At 41.5% G+C, this 17,580-nt stretch overlaps 1 protein-coding gene across 1 annotated transcript; it reads right to left on the reverse strand.

Annotated features, from left to right (window-relative positions):
* Positions 1 to 4,001: 4,001 nt before the first annotated feature.
* LOC121282258 (pleckstrin homology-like domain family A member 2) lies at positions 4,002 to 13,956 on the reverse strand. Its single transcript, XM_041195880.1, has 2 exons — positions 13,140 to 13,956; positions 4,002 to 4,449 (listed from the first exon to the last, which is right to left on the reverse strand). The coding sequence occupies exon 1, from the start codon at positions 13,548 to 13,550 to the stop codon at positions 13,155 to 13,157; it is 396 nt and encodes a 131-aa protein (XP_041051814.1). The 5' UTR covers positions 13,551 to 13,956; the 3' UTR covers positions 4,002 to 4,449; positions 13,140 to 13,154.
* Between the last annotated feature and the right edge of the window lie 3,624 nt (positions 13,957 to 17,580).

Here is a 17,580-nt window from a genome sequence, read left to right on the forward strand (position 1 = left end):
CCCTCACGTGGCATTGACCTCAGCTGGTCATTGCCCGTGTAGGAGATGGTTTGGGTACCAAGTATCCCAGCTTGGTGTCCATCCATCTATGGTGAGCAGGGAGGTCCGAAGCAACCTCACGACAATGCAGCAGCTGCCTGTTGTCTCTGCCGTCTCCTCTCAGAGCACTCTGGATGAGGGCAGCAGCTCCTCCGCCCCTCTGCCAATGACTGTGGCATCCTATGAGGCTGCAGCGATTGGGGAGATGCAAGCTATGGAACTGGCCACTCTGTCCCAGGAGGGGCCATCAAAGGCTCCATGGGCCAGAGGACGGCCGCCAAGGTCATTGAGGCCAATAGGACAACACAGTGGGCAGGCTGTCTCAGATGCCAGTGCCAGAGAAGAGACAGCGCCAAGGTGTAACACCCGTAACCATAAAGATAAGACGCCTTAGGCACACCACAGGATTCTCACTGGTGCTTTTATGCTGCCCCATAGTAGTTCATTTAAGACCTGGCGTGATGTGCAAGACCTTTGTTTTTGGTTTCTGAGGTTACTCTTGTAACCTCATTAAATTTTGATACGTAACCATGCCTCAGGGTGATTCCTTACTTCTGCAGGTGGACAGAAACCCATGATGTTATGAGTGAGTTGTTTGACATTGAGCTTTATTGACAAGGGCCTTAATTAATGTTACTATCCAGGCAGATTTAGCACTCAGGTATCGAGTATGGAGCCTGCAGCCCTGGCGTGTGTTGAAGGTCCATCTGTGGTGTGCAAGCTGAAGGTTCTTTGGATTAAAGCCTCCCGGCTGTCCCTGCCTCCCTGGAGTATACCCAGGTCAGTGTCTACCTCTTCAGCATTCTCTCCTGCATGCACGTCCTTGGACTCAGTGCTGTTCTCATTGTGTGCATCCGAAGCAACCGCATCTACATCTTCCTTATATGCTGCGTCGCCCCTTTCTAGCGTCAGATTGTGGAGAGCGCAGCATGCAACCACTATCAGTGACACATGATCTGGGGGGTATTGGAGTGCACCCCCTGAACGGCCCAGGCATCAGAAGCACATCTTGAGAAAACTGGTGGTTCTCTCCACCACAGCCCTTGTGGAGACATGGTTCCTTTTGTACCGCTGCTCAGCCTCTGTTCTTGGATGGTGGAGGGGCATCATGAGCCACCTTCTGACGGGATAGCCCTTGTCACCCAGCAGCAATCCATCCAGCCGGGCCGGAGCACTGAAGAGCCTCAGCACCCGGGAATGTCTGAGGATGTAAGTGTCATGGGAGCTGTCTGGGTACCTTGCACAGACTTGTAGAATCAGCATCCTGTGATCACACACTATCTGCATGTTCATGGAGTGGAAGCCCTTCCTGTTGACGAAGGCACTGGGCTCACCTGCTGGTGCATTGATGGCCACATGTGTACAGTCTATTGCACACTGGACATAGGGGGATCCAGCAATTGCTGCAAAGCCTCTGGCTCGCAGTGTCTGGCTGACCTCGTCCCAGCAGTAATGAATGAAAGTCAATGCACGCCTGAACAGGGCGTCTGCCACTTGCTTGACACAAGCCTGGACAGCTGATTGGGAGACTGCGCAGAGATCACCCACCGACCCCTGGAAAGAGCCAGAGGCATTTAAGTTGAGGCCAGTCATGACCTTCAACGCCACTGGCATGGGTGCCCACCCACACAGTTGACGCAGATCTCAGGGCCTATCATCTGACAGATGGAGGTGATTGTCTCCCTTGAGAGACGGAACTTCCTTTGGCACTGCATCTCAGACATATTGAGGTAGCTGCATCGCGGCCTGTATACCCTGGCAGCAGGATAGTGGCACCTGTGCTCCCAAAGGTGGCTCCCCTGGAGGCTGAATGTGGACTCCTGGCCTCCTCCCCTTTCTGACCGTCCCTTCCTCCCCAGAAGAGATGCCTCCATTGGAGAGCACAGCTCCCCTTTCCAGCCTAAGGGAAGACTTCCTGAAATCTGCAGGCTCCAAAAATGATCTTTACTGTGGAGTCCTGACCTGAACGCTGTTACTCCCGTCCAAGCAGCTGGTATGAGTTTTAAAGTACTCCTGCTCACACAAGCAAGTATCAGTAACTTTCACAATTAAATATCTGACAAATCACATTGACGACCTCACTCACCCCTCTTATCCCACCCGGGGATGAAATTTATACAAATGTCTCCTACCTGCCTGACCATTGCGCCTGTGTGACATCCTGAAGCTCGCTCGGGCCCCAAAAAATTGCAGTCAATTGCTGCCTCAACAGCCTTAACTACATGAATAATTAATGGTGGGCGTGCATTGGAGAACATCGTGTGCCCGCCCACCTAAATATCGTGATAGCGTGCAGTGATGTCAGGATGCTCGCCCGACGTCACTGCATGTCATTTTACGTGTCAGTGTGAGGGGCCCACCCCCGCACGCCTATGGGAAATTTCTGGCCATAATGACTTTCCAGACAGGTGTTTCTGACTCCTCCTATGCCTCTTCCATCTCTTCGCTGGTTCACCTATTATGGTCTACTCAAATGTATTACCTAAATTCATTGGGATTGATAGAGCTATACTGTTGACTTGGTAGAGTAACATTGAGTGACCAACTGTTTTGTACAGTGACTCCTGTTGAAGAGTCCAAGCCAGAGCTTTCTCTGACATAGGAACAGGTTCCAACAAATTCTCATTACAGCTTGCTGCAAGTAGGCTTCTTTCAAGTCCTCATCTGAAGCTGTTGATCAGTGCAAGATTTGGTCTAAGTGATTGTGTAATGAATAGATGGAGGGTGAAGAAAGAATAAGTGGTCGACAAACCTTGATCTAGGGCTAAACGACCTGCTTCTCCATCCCTAATTTCTTTATCCAAGTATTATCCTTGAATCTTGGAGGCCTACTCATTAAAAGGAGGATGTATAGCTTCATCAGATCTCTTCCCATAGTTCAATCTCTCTTATTTATGTGCTATATCACTGGAGACATGCATTGCATGGTTGACACTCATGGCCAGTGTTATATGAAAACCCATGCTTCTTGGGGATATCTACGGGTTTTGGAAATTACATGCATATATTATAATGGAAGCAACCAGCAGGACCATGTCCTTCCTGTACATATCTTCTGAAGAAGAGAATCCTGGGAAAGGCCAGGAAATGTTCCATGCAGCCTACCTGACACTGGGAAGCTAAAGATACAGCAATGAAATCCGTGTGTAGGAATAATGCACTAATGTGAATAATAATGTGTTTAATATTAGATGAACATGCAATGCAGTCATCTCCCTTGTCACTTCTAGTAAGGTCATTGGACTTTTTAATGACACTGTACGCACATCCTTTGGAGATTGCTGGTCACATGCTGCCAAGCACCATGCAACATTTGAGCACCCAGCAGCCACCTTAGGGCAATGTCATATTTGTCCTAAGCTGTAAACACTTCAAAGGGATTTCTACTATTTCATCCTTAAAATGGGGTGCCTTCTCTTTCTAATGCTGTTGCCAGAAAACATTTAGTTACAAGAACTTCTACCTCTACTCCAAAACATCCCACTATATTTGGCTGGCAGAAATGCCATGACCACCCCCCTTACACATGCCCCTATTCCCAGGCATTATTCCCTCTCAATACATATACACATAATAATGAACAGAAGCTGGGAATCCAACTTGGTTCAAAAAGTCAGGTGAATTTTCAAATAGGCACCGCCAAACTTGTAGCAGGCTTGGACGATGTGGTGGGGGGAAACTCAACCAAACATTGTTTAGTGCAATTCACAGAGCCTTACCGTTGCTATGAAGTGCTTTCTGTTGCAAAAGGTTTGTTATCTACTTCACTTTTTGAAGCTTTGAACAACCAAATCCTACATCACAGAGCAATTACTTATTGCTCCATCTTGTCTTCTCTTCTACTCTCTTTAATCTTGTTAGTGCCCTATAATATTGACCTTGGCCCCACATCTTAATTTATAAAGTCCTCTTGGTGCAGTACTGTATGATGCTTTGTGCTAGCAAATTGAAAATAGTTTCAGTTCATGTTCATCATTATTTTTATTTACAGGTTAACAGACAAAAACAATCTTCATACAGATTACAAGGTTTCCCATTTGGCAGAGTAAAACCACAATGTCAAGCATTGAAAAGACAATATATCTCAATAAATAAAGTAGGCATCAGTAATTTACAATGCATTATGCATGACTTTCATGAAGTCATTCCTACAGTGAGTATTGGTCATTTAATAAATAAGAATAGAAAAATTAAGACTGAGAAGCATATTGTGAATAATGAATCTGGTCTCTAGATTATTATAATACAGTCCTTCTCATGAAAATACATCCATTTCAAGTCATGATTGTCATTTGGTTGAATTGATGTGTATTCTTGCGATGGATGCAGACACAAAATTAATCCTGTCCCATTCAGCATTGTTTGGTTGCAGGTCAAGATTTGTTCATTGCTTTTGCATATCAATGATACCTAGGGACAAAAGAATTATGTTATAAAATATAAGTTGGACATCAAACAAAATTTATGAGAGTAAAGAGGAAAAATTTGGATGTAATTTATATTAGAATCTAAAGACAAATAAACAAATGTTGGAACAGAAGAGCTCAATGTAACCATGAAAAGTGTCACACTCCATTAAACAAGGAGATTACAAATATTTTTCTCCTCACCAGTTTTCTTCCCTTCCTATTCTTCCTGTAGCCATTGGCTCATTATTAGAATATGGCTCGATATGCACTGATACATCCTTAAATAACTCAGCATGTAATAATTAATGTGCATGCTTCAATGGTAAGCAGTTGCAGTCCATTTAGTCATGGGAGGACATTGTAGCTGAGTCTGATCCTGTTCTTGCCTAAATCCCACACTTGTAGATGTCAGGGTGTCACTTGATAGTGTTGGGAGTGCAAACTTGAGGTAATTTTTCCTTTGCCAACCTAAGACCAATTGTAGTGCCTTCATTGCTGTGGCTGCTTAAACCAATCTACTCAAACAAAAAAGGGAATTTGTTCTAAAAATGATCAGCACACATTCAAGCACCAAATTCAATAAAATACAAGGTTATTTGTTTTGACTTATACTGTAACACATAACTTACATCCCCAGATCAGACACACTGTGTCTTATATATCATAGTATCTTTAGGTGAGCTGGTGGTGTGGTGGTAACATCATGAGGCTAGTTAGCCAAAAGCCCACAATAATCCTCTGAGGATATAGGTTCATAATTCTATCACAGCTGCTAAATTCAATTCATTAAACCTGGAATTGAAAGATGCTTTCAGTAATAGCGACCATGACAACTATCATTGGTTGTTGTAAAAACCCATGCAGTTTTTACAACCCTCCTTTAGGGAAGGAAATCTGCTAACCTTACCTGGCCTGGCCTAATTGTGACTCCACAGCAATATGGCTGATTCTTAACTGCCCTCTGAAATGGCCTAGTAAAAGCAATTAAGGATGGGCAACCAACCAATGTTAGCCTTGCCCACATTCCATGTAAGAATTAAAAACAAACTTGAGATGCCAAAGCAAGGATCAGGTTGGGTTATAATTTCCAATACCTCATTTTGGTAAAGAACATGCATCTTATACTTCCAAAGTGATAAATTTTTGAGGCTACACTACTAGCACATGGCCTGGTTTGTGGTGAAAGTAAGTCGGCTAATCAGGGTTATGCTGTAATGTTGGAGCCGTCTCTGTAAATCATGTTCATTATTAGCAAGACTACATTGGCAGCAGGTCGGGATTACCCTAACTGCTTGTTTTATGTCAACAAATCTCAGGTGAGGCTTCTTCTTGTCTTCTCAATGACCTACATTCAACTATTCCGTGGTATCAATTTGAGCTAATAAATATTGATGTAAGTACAGTGAAGTCCGATTAAGTTCAGTAGGATAGAAATTTTAAAAAAACATTGAGCACATGCATAATCATGGTTAAATATTAACTATCAATGCTTCCATTATTAAGCATGAGATGAAAATCTAGTAACACATTACTTGTAAAGGATGACACTTTTGTATACTTATCTCGATGTCAGCACTGTATTGTTTTGACCAATTTAGTTTGTATTAACTTATTAATGTATTAAGTTCAGAAATGATTCAGATTAAAACACAAAAAGGAAGCATAATCATATTAGCATGTTTAGATTTCACTGTATGCAAACAATAATGAGGCAAGACCCCTTGATCAGTAAAGCTTACATCAATGTTTTGCTGGCAGACATTGTGTTCTGGTCACATCAGATGTGTAATGGGCAAGACAACATGTAAATAAATCTTTCAGTTCTGTTGAAGAGTCATCCAGACTCAAAACATTAACTGTGTTCCTCTCCGCAGAAGCTGTCAGACCTGCTGAGTTTTTCCAGGCATTTTTATTTTTGTTTTGGATTTCCAGCAACCGCAGTTTTTTGCTTTTATGTAAATAAATCTATCAGGTAACATTACTTTGAATGTGTTTTTGAATGCTTGATATCAGGATAATCAATGATAATTCAGGAAATGGAATTCCCTCCCCCTTCATCCCCATTTGTCACCCAGAGACAGCAGCAGCCATCCTCTGATCACGTTCAGAAAGGCTAGTTACATTGATTGATCTACATCTCCCGAATTGTACACTTCACTCCCAGTCTCAATAAGGCTCCAACTGAACCATAGTGACAGTTTTGTTACTGGTGGGCAATTCAAAGCTGACTTGTTGAAATTGTATCAATATTGCAGCTCCTTTAAAGTTGAATGGCACCTCTGATTGAGGTATAGACAATAAAAGATTGAAATTAGTTAGTTATGAATTTAACTTTAATGATGTACTTGGAATCTTATTTTATACAACAGTGCACTCTTATTAATCTAAAAATTATTGTCGTCAAAATTTGTAGGTGAATCTATATTCATTTGACATTCATTGTTCCATATTTTAACATAGGTGTTAACTTGTTTATTTTAACATAACTAAATGCCTCAAAGATAATAAACCATAAACTATTTAACAAATACATGAAGCCTTCATCCCAGTAGCATCAATAGGAGTTTGTAGGCTCATTTTCTTTAATAGATAAAATGTTTATCCTTCTGGTAACAACTCTAGAGATTTTGGCTATTCTAGTCAAATGGAACCAATCCTAAATTATGTTTACATAAGAGTATTTTGCTGCTTTGTACACAGTCATTGCAGGTTTAATAGTCTATGGTTTACAATGGATTGCAAGGAAATTCCATTGCTATAGACTACATTTGGGGAATTGAACCAAAACCTATTTCATTTGAAATTCTTAAAGAAACGTTGCCATCTGAAACTTCAGGCCTGTGTGTTAGATATTGTTGGATACACTAAAGAGCATCAAGTTCTGGAATATCAAAGATAATGAAAGAAATGCAGGTCTACTGTGATTGCCAAATAGTACAAATGTTTTTGCTATGTCAGGTGGTAACTTGCTTACATTAGGGTTTTTTGCCATTGGTACTGCACAAGTAAAGATTTATACCACAAACTCAATACTTGCTCCACACTATCTGGCAACTTTCAAGCAGAGATTGCAAATGATCGTATACACATTTCCACTACAAAAAAGGGATAAACTGTCCAGCCTGGATTTACACCTAAGTCTCAGAAGTGGCAAATTTGTTCCTGATGAATCATAATATTTTACTCCCTAATCTGAAACAAATTGTTTTTTTGTTTAGGTAGCAAAAGTAGTCAGACTGAAGAAGTATGGCTTGGTGCACCAGCAAACTTTCAAGAACCTAGGCCACAAGAAAAATAGTGACAAGTTTATGGAAGACATTCTGCAGCCTCCCATCTACACACACATTATTTACTGACATCATGCACAATACAGATTAATGAAAATTGAATATGACTCATGCTGGGAAATATAATTATGATGTTAATTTTGCCAATCTGTTTCCATGTTCAGCCACATTCAAAGCAATCCGCTTCCAGCTCAGAAGCTGAAGACATACCATCATGGTTGACATTATTCAGATCCCAATGAAGCTGACCATCCTAAACACCAGATAATAAGTTTCAATGAAGAAGTCCTCCAAGGTCCTTTCTATTAATGTAAAAGTACAATATGACTAAAGGCTATTATGACAAACAACGTCAATAGCACATAATTACAGGGAGGGACTCGAAACAGTATTGCAGGATAACTGTGGGTGTGTATCCCAACAACAGCTGACAAAGAAACCAGTTGATACTAATTTAATATTGTGTTATCTGATTGATTTAAGTGCTAAAGAAGCTATTGTACACAACATCAGAGACATTATCTTGCAATAATGCAATCTGTCTAAAATTAAATGATGGAGAACTGGTGGCTTCCTGTTTAAAATAAAAGCTATTTTGTCCTAGAATAATTTGGCTCCAGCTGCATGTGTGCAAGTTACACCTGGGGTCCCCTTATTCAAACCTAATGGACAAAGGGGGTTGGTTTACCTTTTGTCATTGATATTTAATCAGGATAGAATCAGGTTTGACTATAATAGCTCACATAGCACACATGAACAACTTGAAGGCGATGGCAGCTTTTATATTCTTGAGGCTCATACTGCACTCTGGTACACCAGGCCTAATGTGGCTGGCTGCAAAATAAATGTGCCAGGCTTGTTTTGGCTGACCACCAGGAAGCTACAAGACTCATGCATTGGCATTCAATGGTCCTAGCACTGGTCTCTTTAACTGTAAAAAGTTTGATTGTCTCCTCACATGTTAGGGAATATCCACTTGGATGAGATACAGAAGGGCTGATGCCACAATGGAACAATTGTGCAAAATGACACAATGTCTTGAGACGAACCTAAAACATTAGAACAGGTGAACATTCAGTCTATTCTCAGTTAAACATGAGCTGCTCCTTGGCTTTTAGTAACAAAGCTTCAACACACTACACTCCTATCTTCTAGGTCTGTTTAAGTAATACCCTAAATATGACAGATAAAAGTGTACCTGTAACCCTATACATATATTGCAAAGTAATTTCAATATATATAACTAAATTAGACTCTTCATAATGGATTTCCATGAACTCTTAGACAGCAAAATTACTAATTACCTTCATCTGTTGGAAAAAAGCCTTTCAAAATGTGTCTAAAAGATGTGTCTAAATTAGTGATCAGTTCTGATGAAAGTTCATCAGCCTGAAACATAAATGCTCCTTCTCTCTCTACAGCTGCTGCCAGATCTGCTATTTCCAGCGTTTTCAGTGTTTTATGTTTCAGGTTTCCTGAATCAGTAGCATTTTGCTTTTGCTAATATGTGAAATTGATGAAAATTGAGCCAACAACAACAGGATATGGGATTCTGCATGCCTATCACACTATGCAAAGTGCACAATTTGTTCCAAGCTTTATTCATGTGATTTAATGGCCTCAAAAGTAGGATCCAGAGAGAGTATGAAGCATTGCATAAGTTATAGTGTTTACTGCTTTAAGGAATGGTTTTGAATTGTGTTTTTTATCACTATTCTCCTAAATATTAAAATAAATGGATATCTTGAATTCATCCAATGTGATATTAGTGTGATGGTATAAAATTCATCTATTCAATATTTTATTTAAAATGTTAGCTTGTTCTTATAACTAATTTAACATCTTTGTTTGAAAAGCAGAGGAAGCTTATATCAGTAGATTAAATAAACGTCTAAATGTATATGGCACATGTCACATCCTTACGATGCCCCAGTGCACTTAATAGCCAATGAATTGTATTTGTAAGCTAACACAGCAGCTACATTCTGCACATCACGGTTCCACAAACAACAACAAAATGAATAAACGGTTAACCTGTTTGTTCGTAATACTGCATGGCACAAGTATAAAGCAAGCATCTTTTGAAGTATAAAATCTTATTATACCATTGCATAAACAATTGAAAATAGGAACACCACTAGTAGCTAATGATATAAGGCAATTTCTCAGTATTGGTTACTCAATTAGTTGTTACTTTATTTAAATATGAAATATTGGGAGCAAGGATTATTTAAAACATTGCGATCTAATTAGGAGTTTCAGGTGATGCCAGGACACATTAGATTGCAGCCAAGGTGAGTATGAATATTATCCAAACCAAAAAAAGTAGCATTGCAATCAATTGCATAACACCCAATTTTGAATGGAGCAGAAATACCCTCCAACTGAAGCCGCTGTTTTTGATCCCTGTCACAAACTTGGTTCCTGTCCAGCATTCCTATGCTTGGCAACATGTTTTAAATTTACTCTTTCGCGGGATGTGGATGTCGCTGACAAAGCCAGCATTTGTTGCCCATCCCTAATTGCCTTTGAACTGAGTGGCTTGACCAGCCATTTGCAGAGGGCAAGCAACAACCACATTGCTGTGGATCTAGAGTCAGATGTAAGTCAGACCATGTAAGAATGGCAGATTTCCTTCCTTAAAGGATATAGGTGAACCAGATGGGTTTTTATCACAGTCAATGAGAGTTTCAGGACTGAGACTAGGGGCTGAATCTTCGGCTCGGTGAGTGGGGCTGGGGCCCGCTCACCGAGGTGTAAAATGGCATGGGACGATGTCGGGCATGTGTCCCGACGTCACCGCACGTCATTTAGATTTTCAGTTTGGCCGACGCGCAGCCAAGTCAGCTGCGTGCCCGCCAAAATGTCAAAGGCCTGTTAAGGCCATTAATGAACTAATTAAGCCTATTGAGAAAGCTGCCCATCCAACCTTAAGGTTGGCGGGGAATGGAAGAGCCCACGCACGGGCGGGATGAGGTTTCATGAAGGATTTATAAATTAAATAAATGTTTTCATTAAAGTTGATTGGCATGTCCCAGCTCATGTGCCACTGTCGCATGAAAGGGCATGTCTTCATTTTCTTTTCTTTATTAAAAGTTTTAAAACTTAAACTAATCTCCCTCAGTCAGTTCTCTGTCTCAGGGAGATTTTTGCGCTCTTTTGAGCGCATGTGTGGAAGAGCGCAGGCCCCAACTCAGGGAACCCGCCTGCACAGGGAGCGTTCAGCACTTCCAGGCATGCTGGGTGGGCTTTAATTGGCCCACCGAAGTAAAATGGCGGCACAGACCCGATCGGGGGCACCAATCAGGTCTGTGCCCGCCCATGTACAACCCCCACCCCCCTACCCTCAACGAGAGGAACATTCTACCTAGCTTTCAATTCTTGATTTTATTTGTTGAATTTAAATTTCTCCAGGTCCCATGATAGACTTTGAACCAGTAGCCCCAGGGCATTAGCCTAGGCCTCTGGTTTACTAATCCATTGACATTAACACTAAACTAGATCTCTCCAACAATTTTAAACTTAACAAGAACATTCACAATCTTGATGTTTTGTTTAACCCCAAGATGAGATTCCAACCGTACATCAGTACCATCACCAAGACTACTTCCTTCCACCTCCATAACAAGCCTCAACTTCAACCCCCTGCCTCATCCTCTGCTGAAACTCTCATGAATGCTATTGTTGCTCCTAATATTTCAATGCTTTTCTGGCCGGCCTCCCATCTTCCACTCTATATCAACCAGTGCTCATCCAAACCTCTGTGACCCAGAAGTTAATTCATTCCAAAACTTATTCCCCAATCATCCCTGGGCTTGCTGAACTTCACTAATTCCTTAAGATAAAAGCAAAATACTGCAGATGCTGGAAATCTGAAACAAAAACAGAAAATGCTGGAAAAACTCAGCAGGTCTAACAGCATCAGTGGAGAGAGAAACAGAGTTAACACTTTGAGTCCAAATGACTCTTCTTCAGAGCTCTGAAGAAGTCATATGGACTCAAAACATTAACTCTGTTTTTCTCTCCACTGATGCTGTTAGACTTGCTGAGCTTTTCCAGAATTTTCTGCTTTGGTTTCACTAGTTGCCTGCCTGACCTCAATTTTAAAATTGTCATCCCTGTTTCCAAACCTCTCCATGGCCTTGCTCCTCTCTGACTCTGTAGCCTCTCTCACTACAAGCCTTTGAGATCTCTGTGCTTCTCCTATTCAAGACTCTTGTACATCCACGATTGTAGTCACTCCACCACTCGTGGCCATGCTGTCTTTGGCCCTTAAGCTCTGAATTACCCCACCGTAAACCTTCTTATCTCTCTTTCACTCTCCGCTTTTTAAGATGATCCTGAAAGCTTTGATCAAATCTTTAGTCGTCTGTCCTGATATCTCCTTTTATGGCTGAGTGTCAAAAATGTTTTCAATAATATCGCTCTTGTTAAGTGCCTTGAAATGTTTTATTACATTAACTATGCTGTTAGTCATCTGGTAGTGCAGAACTGGAGTATTGCTGAAAAATGACATTTTTGTCAAACCTTCTTGTCTTGCATTCATCGTGCAATTGTCCTAATGAGTGCAAAACAAAAAGCTTTGACAAAATTTCTTTTTTCAGCAATAACTGTGCTGTGTAAATGTTATTTTTTGTTATTATTGGCAATATACACTGGAATTTTTTTTTCTTTCCCGTGTGATGGTATTTGAGATCAGTGTTGCTCTTGTACCAGCAAACTATGAGAGGTAAGGAAAGTGTGAACCTGCCTTTAACAGTGGTTCCCGTCAGTACTTTAGAAAGCTGGTACTCATGATGGTCCATTAAATAAAAATCTTTCCCAATATGAGTGGTTTCAGAAATATGATGCTTACAGTCAATTCAAATGATTCTGACTGAGTTGTTTATAAATAGTTTTAATATTTCCTTAAGTCAGGGTTCTAGTTTTGTGGAATTTACCGTTTTCTGGCTTTCATTGGTATCAATTGCCCAAAGCGGCAATCTTTTATTATGCCTAACTATTGGACTCGCATTATTGGAATGGCACCCTCTTATTAAAAATCGGGTTTCACAATGAGTGAAATGAAACTTGATGCGATTATTGCCCCCACCCTCAAGTAACGAAATACAGTGTTTCTTATTACTGACTAAATCCCGACTCTTCCATATTTATGCAATAAATTGGTACAATCGTAAGCTTCTTGTCTGAATAAGTTGCTCAATGATAAGAATGGCGAAAGAAGCACTTGTCAGGAACAAGCGGGCGCGACGGTCGCCTGTTGATCAAGTTCACTGACCATTTATAGCCGCGATCATTGTGTTTTCATTCATTTAAACAAAGTGCCGGTTTTCGTGGGAAACACAGCAAGTCTTGGTGATGCGAGGAAGTAAGGGACGCTTTCGGGCCACCCAACAAAACTCACCTCCGTGTCTTTGGATCAAGACATTGTACTGATGGCTGTTGGCGTGCAGATGTGCGCCAACTGTCTGGATTTCACCGACTGGATCGCCTGGCGGTTTTTAAACTGCACCATCCCCAGGGTGATCTCCGCATTCCACGTCGTGTCTTCCAGGCACCTGAAGTCAATTTCCTTGCTATCGGCCATCACGATGGTGAAGTAGACATATCTGCCTTTCCTCTCCACGCAATCCACCGTCTTCATGTTGTCGAAGGGCAGCACCTTGCATTTCGACCGACTTGTCTTCGGCTCGTAGATGCACAGCCCCTCATCTGTCAGGACGCAGTTTTTCCTTTTCCACAACTGCAGCAAGCCGTCGCTCCTTTTCTCCAACAACCCTTCCTTTAGGATGGTTTGACCATTCATTTCAGGCATGCTGTTTGACCCAGACTCCCCTTTCAGTCTAAATGTTAGCTGTGCTAAGAACTTGGGATGATGGCTCTTTCTAGTTCATTGCTCTCTCTCTCTCTCCCTCTCTCTCTCTCTCTCTTCCCTCTCCTCCAATCTGTGCTAGGCTGTTTTCTTGGGATATGTTGCAACATGCCCAGATGGCTTTTTATTCATTTCTGCATCTCTTTGCCCAGCCCTCCTCCTGACGTTAACTCAGATCAAAGGCATCCTCCCACGTAGCACTGAGTCATTAAGGAAACATGGGCAGAACCAGGGAAAATACCGGCGAGGATCGTGTGACTGTGGGCTTGGGAACATCTTTAGATTATCATATGTTTCCGAATAATAGCAGCGCATGTCACCAGTTTTTAACGTCACCATATCATTTCCCCTCCCCCCGCAGCGTTTTAAAACATGTAAATATTCCCTACATTTGCAAAATAAAATGCGGCGCTATTACATCTGGTCTGACCGTATTGTTCACTATTAGGATGAATTTTATAATTGCAATCTTCTATTAAATTTCATTTCCACTAGTCTCTAATTGGTCCAATCCGAATTGATAAACACAAACCGCGGAGCTGTATGGAAGCTGCTGATGTTAAATATCATTTTGCGTGTATCTGTTTTCAAGCTGGCGGTCTGCCCACGTCCCTCTATATCTGTACTATTTTTCCTCTCTCTCGCTTTGGGGGCCAGACGTTTAGCGCCCGCCCGCCTGTCTGGCTGCTGTTCATATCCTTGGGAGGTTTATTCATTCACCGGGTTGGGCTTCATTCACCGACTGTCCCGAATTAATCATTCCCTGAGCTGAGAGCAGAAGCGTGTGCCGGATAAATCGAGAACCCGGCTGGTTCGCTCTTGTCCTTGTTGCCGAGATGGTAAAATGAGACGAACTGTCTTGGTGCTACTTCAATTCTACAATCGCCCTTGCTTTAAGGACGTTTATTACCAGCTCCCTTCAATTATTTTCTGTTCCCGATGGTACTTTCTGCACTCCTGTGGGTCTTTCTTCTCTGTTGAATTCAGTGTCCAGCGCTTGGACGGCTGCTTTCTGTAAACAACCAAATTTTGGAGTCTGTGACCCCACCGCCCCCTTAATAAATTATTCACTCATATTAAGGCAATACTGAAACAGAGTTTACAGGATGTGGGATTTTCTTGTTCGGTGTATTGCCAGTGCAACGTTCTGGAGAATTATTTTTGGTAATTAAAGGGTGTCAGTTCATTATTCCATTTTATAGAAGGACTCCCTGCATTTATATAGTGCCTTTCCAGGAGCTCAAGCCATTTCACAGCACTTTATTGCCAATGAAGTACTGTCGTTTTGAACTGTAGTCACTGCTGCAACGTAGAAATATTCCGCTGGATGCCCTAACTTTAAAGATATTAAAGGCATCATTATAGCGCTGATATCAATGTCGGTTGGTCAATGCCATAAAAATGGGTTAGATCTGACAGACCCAAGTGACTTTTTCTTGAGTTATTACACAATGTACCCTAATTCAAAGTCACTGTAGACCAATTAAACATGTGTACTATAGCTGTGCTATCTGTAAGACTGTAAGAAAAAGGAATAGAAGTAGGCCATTTGGACCCTTGATCTTGCTCCAGCATTCAATAGGATCATGGCTGACCTGATTTGGGTCTTAACTCCACTTTCCTGCCTGTCCACCAAAACCCTTAACTCCCTTGTCGATCAAAAGTCTGTTGAACTAAGTCTTGAATGCATACTATATGCTATTGCTCATGGGATTCATGTATGCAACTATCTAGTACCCACTACTCGCATAGCCTTAATGTTTAGAGATAGGGAACAACTCATGGACTTGATGGGTTGAATGGCCTTGTGTGCAATGATAACTGACTCCATTGGTGGTATTTAAGACAAGAACCATATATTAAAAGGGTTACCAAGTAAAGCATTAATTACAGTAGGCAGATCAATAAGTTTGTTATTTTTGATACGTATTAATGACTTGTTCATGGGTATGCATGATATAATTTCAAGGTTTGCAGATGATATGCAAATCAGAAATATAGTAAACAATACGAAGAATTGCACCAGACTTCAGATAGACGTAGACAGGAAAATAGGCTGCTTAACTGATTCTCCTAGGGTGTCAAGGTAATCACCAGTTTTTCTCTATTGCTAGCAGTTATCTTACAGTACCCTCCTCCACCACCACCAACAAGAACAACAACAATTAGATTTATATAGTACCTTTAATGTAATGAAAGATCTGAATGTGTTTCCCAGGGGAACTATAAAATAAAGTATAACACTGAGCCACCTAAGGAGTTATTAGTGACCTAATAACAGCCAAAAGCTTTGTCAAAGAGGTAAGTTTTAAGAAGTGTCTTAATGGAGGAATCCAGTTGACCTTGCACAATAGATGGCCCTGGTAGTCTTAAAAAAGCTTTGCATGTCATGATGGTCAGCAATTGTTGGACCTCTTGGGCTTTCTCTTCCCAGCCCAATGTCCTTTACCTTTCACATTTGTCTTTGTGCTTTAGCCTTGAGCTGATGGAATGCTCCTTGAGTTGCAACCTTAGGCTGTTCTATGAAGTCAGCTTGTTTTTGTTCCAGGAGGTCACGTATTTCAGCATCATTTTTGTCATCTATTGACCAAGTTCAAATGGTCAAAATCGCCTTTGTTCAAAGGGTGGTGTTTTTATTCAGGGTGACATCTGTCAATGCTGGAAAGAACATTTTGAACAATTCCTCAACCATAAATACACAGTGGCAGCTGATATTCTCCAAGCTATCCCCCATTATTGTGTGGTAGAATCCATTGGTTGATCTTTGATGAGGTGCACAGCCACTGTCAGGTAGATTGTAAATAAAAACAAAAAAACTGCGGATGCTGGAAATCCAAAACAAAAACAAAAACAGAATAACCTGGAAAAACTCAGCAGGTCTAGACCTGCTGAGTTTTTCCAGGTAATTCTGTTTTTGTAGATTGTAAATAATATGGGGGCTATCACACAGCCTTGATTGACTCCAGTCCAAATTTTGAAGGTGTCTGTTTCAATCTCCCACTCAGCATAGTTGCTGTCATACCATCATGTAACAATTGCAGGGTTGTGATTCTGCTGGACATCCAAGTCTTTGAAGCACAATCCACAGAACCTCACAATTTACTGAGTCAAATGCTTTTTCAGGCTGATGAGTGCAATGAAGAGCTCCTGGTGTTGTTCTCGACACTTTTCTTGCCTGACAACAAAGGCCATGTTGGAGGTTGCTCTGGAAGGCCTAAAGGTGCACAGTGTCTCTGGGGGGATTTCCTCAGCCCCAGGAGGCTAACGATTCAAGAGAATGTGAGAATGAGTGTCAGAAGTATTCCTGCCATAGATAAGAGGGAAATGCCTGCAGCCCCGATGGTTTTCCAGCTGAGGTCTTCAAAGCTAGTGGACATTTGCTCACATCAATACTTCATGAATTAATTGTATGGATTTTTGGAGGAAAAAAAAACCCTTACCTCCAACACACCTGCCCCCCCCCCCCCCTCCTCCGACCTCAACTTGCCTCAACTTCAGGAATGTGGCAAATGCAACTATCTTCTAGAAGGGAAATAAATCACACAATCAAGGTATTTTCCCTCCTGCCTATAGCAGGAAAAATTCTGACACGCATTCTCCTGAATCATTAGCCTCCTGGGGCTGAGGAAATCCTCGCAAAGACATTGTGCGCCTTTCGACCTTCCAGGACAACCTCCAAAATGGCCTTTGTTGCCAGACAATCCAAGAAAAATGTCAAGAACCATACCAGGAACTCTTTATTGCATTCATCAGCCTGACCAAGCATTTGACTCAGTAAATTGTGAGGTTCTGTGGATTGTGCTGCAAAGGTTTGGACGTCCAAGGAACTCCATCACAACCCTGCAATTGCTACATGATGGTATGACTGCAGCTGTACTGGATGGGAAATTGAAACAGACACCTTCAAAATTTGTCAACCAAGGCTATGTGATAGCCCCCGTATTATTTCCAATTTACCTGACAGTGGCTGCTC

The sequence above is a fragment of the Carcharodon carcharias genome, chromosome 9 (assembly GCF_017639515.1).
Source record: "Carcharodon carcharias isolate sCarCar2 chromosome 9, sCarCar2.pri, whole genome shotgun sequence".
Taxonomy (NCBI): Eukaryota; Metazoa; Chordata; class Chondrichthyes; order Lamniformes; family Lamnidae; genus Carcharodon; species Carcharodon carcharias.